This window comes from Colius striatus, chromosome 2 (assembly GCF_028858725.1).
Source record: "Colius striatus isolate bColStr4 chromosome 2, bColStr4.1.hap1, whole genome shotgun sequence".
NCBI classification, from domain to species: Eukaryota; Metazoa; Chordata; class Aves; order Coliiformes; family Coliidae; genus Colius; species Colius striatus.
In genome coordinates, this window is record NC_084760.1 from 83,389,300 (window position 1) to 83,396,382 (window position 7,083).

At 56.7% G+C, this 7,083-nt stretch overlaps 1 protein-coding gene across 2 annotated transcripts; it reads left to right on the top strand.

Moving 5' to 3' along the window:
• Window positions 1-2,686: 2,686 nt before the first annotated feature.
• SIX2 (SIX homeobox 2) lies at window positions 2,687-6,878 on the top strand. Of its 2 annotated transcripts, none has more exons than XM_061990008.1 (2): window positions 2,687-3,246; window positions 5,810-6,878. In XM_061990008.1, exons 1-2 carry the CDS (start codon window positions 2,687-2,689, stop codon window positions 6,111-6,113), a joined length of 864 nt encoding a protein of 287 aa, XP_061845992.1. In that variant the 3' UTR covers window positions 6,114-6,878. The 2 variants fall into 2 exon arrangements, with proteins under 2 accessions (XP_061845992.1, XP_061845993.1); XM_061990009.1 differs by lacking the exon at window positions 5,810-6,878 and adding an exon at window positions 5,536-5,593.
• Window positions 6,879-7,083: the final 205 nt, after the last annotated feature.

Below are 7,083 nucleotides of genomic sequence, written 5' to 3' on the forward strand. Positions count from 1 at the left end.
CGCGGTTTGTGCTCAGGGGTCGGGGGTGGGAGAGGGGATTCGTGCTTCTTTCGCGTTTCTACTCAGAGTAATGTTTGCAGTGGATCGGTTCTCCCGTCCCGTGACCGTCCGCTAAAGCTGCGGCTGTGAACTATCCAGCCACTGAGGCTGGTTAGAAAGCTCTGAGACCGTGATGTTTTCGTTTACAAACAAGCAGAGTTTGAATCCAGCATAAGTCGGCCGGTATGGAGACACTAGGCGTCCGGTAGCTCATTTTGTAAAGGGAGGAGGGAGAATCATGCAAGGGGTCTTGACGCACCCGTTACCAACATCCCCGCATTTGTTTTAAACGAATTTGAGCTATTTCTCTCTTGCCCTGCAAAGGAAGACTCTGTTTTGCGTCCCTGGGACATCCAGGCCGGGAGCCGCCCTCTTGCCACTGATTGTTTGTGGCAGCACTCGAGAAAAGCCCGGACAGGTAGGAGGACACGCAACTCCTAAGGTGGAGTGCACTGGAGAAAATACAGACGTACACGGCGATTATTCACAGGCATCCGGACACGCTGGGAGATGGACGCGGGCTGATCTGCTGCCCCCATTCTCCTCCTCCTCCTGCCGCCCTCCCCCGCCGCATCCCGCCTGGCCGCAGCCCTGGCGCGGCTCCTCGCCGGGAGCCGCCGCCGCCGGGAGCCGCCGGGCTGCGCGCCGCCGCCCCCGCCTCGCCTGCCCCAGGGGACGGCCGGGACAGGCGCCCGGGACGGCGCGGAGGCTCCGTTCTTCGGCCGCGGAGGGTCAGGCTGGGAGGAAGAGAGCCGCAGACCGCTCTCCTGTGGCCTCGGTAAATCCCTGACCCGCCGGGTCGGTTAAGAAGGTACCATGACAGGGGCCCACAATTGCAGGCACTTCTCCTGCCAGGACTGCAAATGGCGTAGAAGGAGCTTGTGGGATTAATTATTATTTTTCCACAAAAAAAAAAAAAAACCGGGACGTTAAAGGCCATGGAAACTGCCCTGAATTTGGGGCAGAGAGGCTCCTACTGTGTGCCTTCACCTGGGCGAGCCCTGGTGTCCGTCGCCGTCCGCGCAGCCTGCGCGCCGCTCTCGCGGAGGTACCACACCGCCCTCCTCTCCCACATTCTTCTTCGACCTGCCAGCTTGCACAGTCTTTCTGCCTCGTCTTTCACCTTGTGTAGACCGAAAGGGATATGGGATATGGGTCCCTGTCCTGCACAGTTAGTAAAGTTAAAAGCCGGCGCGTCATGGGCACGCGTGGATAATAACGGTCAGCTTAATCACACGCGAAGTGTCTCTGACTTTTACATGTGCTCCTCTTTTGGGTGAAACACTCCGACATGCTCCTGGAAATCAAGTAGAAATAAACGCTCGGCGCCTGGGAATCACAAACGCCAGTGTCCTGGGCACCGGAGCGAGGTGGGGCACGGCCGGCAGTTAATAGGAAGGTGATCCTTCCCCGTCCTCTATCACCATGCCTCCGCCTAGCTCCCGGGCAGGTATGATCAGCGTGTAATGGGATCCCAGGTCACGAACAGCCTCTCTATTGTACACGAGAGGCCCCTTCCCTATAAAACTCTCCGACGGTTGTTACTGGGCTCTGGGGAGGGGGGTTAGGCTAATGCATGCAGAAGGAAACTTTCTGCGAGGGCCGGAGAAGGGGTTTTCTCCCCACTGCAGCCATGGGACACGCGGATGACAGAGCCCTCGGGCCGAAGTGGCGGGGCCGGGATGGGATGGTGGGATCCAGACGGGGCTGCGGGGCCGGGCCGGGGCTGCGGGACCCAGACGGGGCGGCGGCTCCGTCCCGCCGCGCAGCAGCGCCCTGCGGCGAGAGGCAGGGGCCCGGGCTCCGCGCTCCGGCGCTCCCCCTCTCTCCCGATGGGCGCCTGCAGCGTCAATCACGGCGGAAATATCTCCCTCGCTAGCTAATATCTCAGCTCGCAGGGCCGCCTCTGAGTGGATCTGAGCAATCTGTCAACCCAGCCGGGGAGCCACCTCAAAACAGATCGGGTTACCTCTGATTGACAGCGTCACCATGGCAAATAATTTGACTAAAACTATTGTCTTCTCCTGGCAGTCCTCGGGTCAGATAACCGGACCAATCACAGCGCGGATAATCACTTTTCATGCCAGCTTAGAATAATATTATTAAAAAAAAAAAAAAAAGAGGGGGGGGAGAGAGAGAGAGAAAGAAAGGGGGGAAAAACTCCGAGAGGGAAAGGAGAGAGGGAGCAGGGCTTTACCACTATATTATGTGGGATCTTGCGGCGGCGGGGGGTGGGGGGGAAGCAAGGAGATCCCAAACCGGCGGCCGAGGGCGGTGGGGGTGGGAGAGCCGCGGCCGCTGCGAGCGCTGCAGATAGGAGACAAAAGAGGCACGAAGTTACTCTCGCAACTTGGACTTACAAAAAGGAGGCGGCCGGGGGGGAAAGCCGCCCGCGCTCGGGCTCCCGAGACTTTTTTCTTTCACTTTTCTCCTTTTTTTTTTTTTTCCCCGCCGCGGCTCCCGCCGCCGTCGATTCGGGGCCGGGTGCCGCCGATGGCCGCGGCCCCCCGCGCCCGGCCGTGACGCCCGACCGGGCCCCGCCGGGCGCCGCCGCCCCGGGGCCGGCCCCGCATGCCGGGCGCTGCCCGCCGCCCGGCGCCGCTCCCCTCTATGCGGCAGTAGGGTGCGCGGCGGGGCAGGGCTCACCATGTCGATGCTCCCGACTTTTGGCTTCACCCAAGAGCAAGTGGCCTGCGTCTGCGAGGTGCTCCAGCAAGGCGGCAACATCGAGCGGCTGGGGCGGTTCCTCTGGTCCCTCCCTGCCTGCGAGCACCTCCACAAGAACGAGAGCGTCCTGAAGGCCAAGGCGGTGGTGGCCTTCCACCGGGGCAACTTCCGCGAGCTCTACAAGATCCTGGAGAGCCACCAGTTCTCGGCGCACAACCACCCCAAGCTGCAGCAGCTCTGGCTCAAGGCGCACTACATCGAGGCGGAGAAGCTGCGGGGGCGACCCCTAGGGGCGGTGGGCAAGTACCGGGTGCGCCGCAAGTTCCCGCTGCCCCGCTCCATCTGGGACGGCGAGGAGACTAGCTACTGCTTCAAGGAGAAGAGCCGCAGCGTCCTCCGCGAGTGGTACGCCCACAACCCCTACCCGTCCCCCCGCGAGAAGCGGGAGCTGGCCGAGGCCACCGGCCTCACCACCACCCAGGTCAGCAACTGGTTCAAGAACCGCCGGCAGCGGGACCGCGCCGCCGAGGCCAAGGAAAGGTACGGCTCCCCGCGCTCCCCCGCGCCTTCTTCGGCGCCAGAGCCTCTCTGGCCCCTCCACTTGCCCCGTGCCTCTCCCTCCGCCCCAGCTGCGGGGAGGCCAGTGGGACGGCGCTCCCGGGAAAAGCCGGGCTCTCCGGGGCGGGGGGCGCCCGGGGCGGCAGCCACGAGCGAGGTGCTCGCTCGGCAAGGGCGCCTGCCCAACTAAAGCAGCCCCGGGAGAGGCGACCACTTCCCCGCCGGGACCTCACTCCCCGCGCAGCCGGAGCGGCGGGCCCCGGGCGGCCCCTTCTGCGGGCGGCTCTTCCCATGCCCGGCGGCGGCTCGCGGGGAAGCAGCGTGGCCGCCTCCTCACCGCCGCCACCCGGCTTGGAACCCAGCGGGCGACCGAGCTGGAGAGGCCGGTGTGGGTCCGAGACCCGGACCGGCGAGAGAGGCTGGCGACGGCGGGGCTGGAGGGCGAGGGCTCCACGCCGCGCAGACCTCGAAGCGTGTCCTTGAGGGTTACCCCGGTGCCGAGAATCTGAACGCTGTAAATGGTGGTTTGCGAAAAAAACGCCTGTAAGGCGGGAGACGGGAACAACCTCTTACCTCGCTCGTTAAATTGTGGTTCGTGCTCGCTACCCAGCAAGGTGCTCGTGAATGCGTATTAATAGATATATATACATAGACCGAGCGTGATGCCGAAACTGTGCTCTTTTTTACTCTTTAAATGGAGTGGACGGACCATTAGTTGCCGGGCAGAAGTTTAATGCCTGCAACTGAGATATTCGGGATGACTTTTCTGTCTACTGTCCCTGTGCAGACGGTTTGAAGGAGCAAAAAGCATCCCCTAACTGCACAGTGGCTCCTCACTAGCTCTCTGAATTGCTCGGTCCATGCGAGTGTAGGGCCTTAATTAATGGACAGAAATGTCACGTTGATTCGTCCCTCCAAGGACGGATCCTTATTTTTATTCGTTTCTGCCCACTGTGTTTAGAAACGTCCAGCTCCACGGCCGCGCAGCTGTGCGGCCCGGTAGAGTCGGGCCTGGCACAGATTTGCTCCATACATTTCCTGAAACACTGCTAGAGCTTTAATTTTCCTTCAAATCCCAGCACACTTACAAGATGTTAGAGATCCTTTTTATTGCTGGTAGCGGGGACTCACCTTCAAATGTCCAAAGGAAATGAAGGTTACGCTTATATCATTTTTCTTTTTCTTTTTTTCTTTTTTTTTTCCCCGAGGAATCACATTTTAAACATCTCCAGGGACAAATGAGAGTTTTAACACTGAAAAATGCACTCAACCTAATATTACACTCCAGGCATTAGGAAACAGACTGTTCATGAGATTGCCATTCACTCAAGCAAACTTGTTCAAACAGAGCTTTCTTGTCTTTCTTTCTTTCCTTTATTTTCTTTTTTTTTTTTTCTTTCTTTTTTGGTTGGGTTGCGGGGGGTTTTTTTTGGCTCAAAGTGTCCCCAGCCTCATCCTGCAGCCCTTACGGAGGAAAGACTGTCAGCGCAATAGCTTCACTTCTCTCTATCAAATCCTGCAGGATAGGGCCTCCCCGCCAGATAGTGCGTTTCAAAGCTTCCGCAAAAGCTTTTAAATAGACTTGCAATACCTTCAGTATTTCAGGCAGGGATGTGTCTAAAGTATTTCTACGAGGGCTCTGTCTAAAAGCCGCGTTCATCTTGACGAGACGGCGGCCCCCACTCCATCTTGCCCCTCTCATTTTGAAGAAAAAAGAAAAAAAAATCCATATGCATGTCTAGCTCTGCAAGGGTTTGGCCAGCCTCTAGTGATTTCTCGGTATTTACCCCATAATGAATTTTGAGCAGCTGCCTTTGTCGGTGGGCGCAACGGTGGTGTCGGCTGCCCCCGTCTCCGAGCTGGGCCAAGGGCCATCCGGGCTGCTCCCTCCGCCGCCCGGGGAGTAACAGAGGGATAGCAGCGGGCGTGCGGGCCATTTCCCGAGAGGGACGGGGAGAGCGGGTGGGGGAGTTGGAAAAAGCTAGTTAACTCTGTTTGCTTGCCATATTGGGCTGTGTTTTGAGCTTTAAGCTCAGGGCGAGGGGAAAAAAAGCCTAAACAACCCTTGTTACTCTAGCCTTTCCCGCCCGCCTCGGGGCTGGGAGGCTGCGCTGCTGCACGCAGCCATCTGCCTGCACCTCTCTGTGCTTTGGCCTTCTCAGAAGAAATTGTGGCCGAACTTGTCTTCTGCTCCGGGAGTAATTTTAAAAGTCTCCTTTTTTTTTGTTTGTTTTTTAATGTCTTCCTCCCTCCCCACGCTGTGCAAAAAAGCTTTGGGAGCAGAAAATGACGTTTTGGCAAAGTGACATTTTCCGCTGGGCTAGTGGGACACTCTGTTTACAAGCTCGGCGGACCTTAGACCTTCGTGCTAGATGAAGAGGCCTTGGAGGTTTGCAGAGTTTGTAAACCCACTGACTCCGCATTCCCCTCCACCAACAGTCCCCGGGACCCAGCTTCCTGCCGCCAGCCACCTCCGCTCCTGAGGTGCGTGTCCCGGAGCAGCAGCCACACGGTGACTTCCCTCCCTCTTTTGTGTTTCCTATAGGGAAAACAACGAGAATTCCAACTCCAACAGCCACAACCCGCTCTCGGCGTCAATGAACGGGAATAAGACAGTTTTGGGGAGCTCAGAGGACGAGAAGACGCCGTCAGGGACTCCAGATCACACCTCCTCCAGCCCAGCGCTCCTGCTCAGCTCCAACCCTGGGCTGCAGCCCCTGCACGGCTTGGGCCATCCTCAGGGCCCCAGCGCCATCCCCGTGCCCAGCACCGATCCCATGCACCACCACAGCTTACAGGACTCCATCCTTAACCCTATGTCGTCCAACCTCGTCGACCTGGGCTCCTAAAACCGTGTACACGCTCTCTGACCTTTGCACCAGCCCTCCTTTACTATTTTTTTTCTTTTCTTTTTTCTTTAATCTTACCAGAGGCTTGGAAAGCGATGACAAACTGCTTAGTGGATGTGTTGTACCCTTTAGCAGCAGGCTGGCTGCAGGTTTGGCAGGTATTGTGCTCGGCTGTGGGCGATGATGTTGTGCAAAAGCTCAAGGGTTGCTTAAAGGTGATCTCAGGCACGTAAGGACTGTTGGACAGGAGCTGTGATTTTCACAGCAGGCTGGCAGGTGAATCGGTCTAGCAGCTCTTTCCATTCTTAACCACGAATCACTCAATCGGGCCGGCCTGTGTGGCAAGAGGCACATTGTAATCTTTTATTTCTCGGGGGGTGGGGAAGAAAGGGGAGCACAAGGCCACTGTTTCCATGCCTGATTGAAGGTACATACTGCTCCCGTTATTCTATTGTAGTTATATATCCGTGGCAGGTGTACGATGTACAATTTCAACTAAGAATACAAAAGCTGTAGTGAAATTATAGCAGCAACATGCGCTCTAGGCAGACTCTGTAACCTTCTTGTAGCTGATGCTATGCAGAGAGATGGCTTCTTTGGCCTCGTCCATGTGGTGCTTTCGCCATTTGCTGGGTGGGAAAGGAAGTGGTGGCCCGGCTTCGGCCCCAGAGGAAGGCAAGGGGTGAGATGAGGGCATGAGCGGGCTTTCATTAAAAAAAATAATAAAAGAAAGAAAGAAAAAAAAAAGAAAGAAAGAAAGAAAGAAAGGAATTGCTGCTCAAGTTTAGACCTAAATGACAGTATCAACCGCAAGTCACTCTCCTTAGTTTTGTTTATTGTTTATATTATGTGAATACATTCTTTGGAAAATATTTCTGCTTTTATTTTATAATAAAATTTAGAAATCTAACTCGATGTATGATTGCTTTACTCGCCCACGGGATGTTTCCGGGCTCAGTCCTGAGCAGAG

What these genes read in the sequence shown, in the direction of transcription:
- SIX2 (XM_061990008.1), top strand. Translation starts at nt 2,687, where the DNA reads ATGTCGATGCTCCCGACTTTTGGCTTCACCCAAGAGCAAGTGGCCTGC. An exon ending in GCCGCCGAGGCCAAGGAAAG is followed by an intron (nt 3,247 to 5,809) that starts GTACGGCTCCCC and finishes TGTTTCCTATAG; the next exon opens with GGAAAACAACGAGAATTCCA.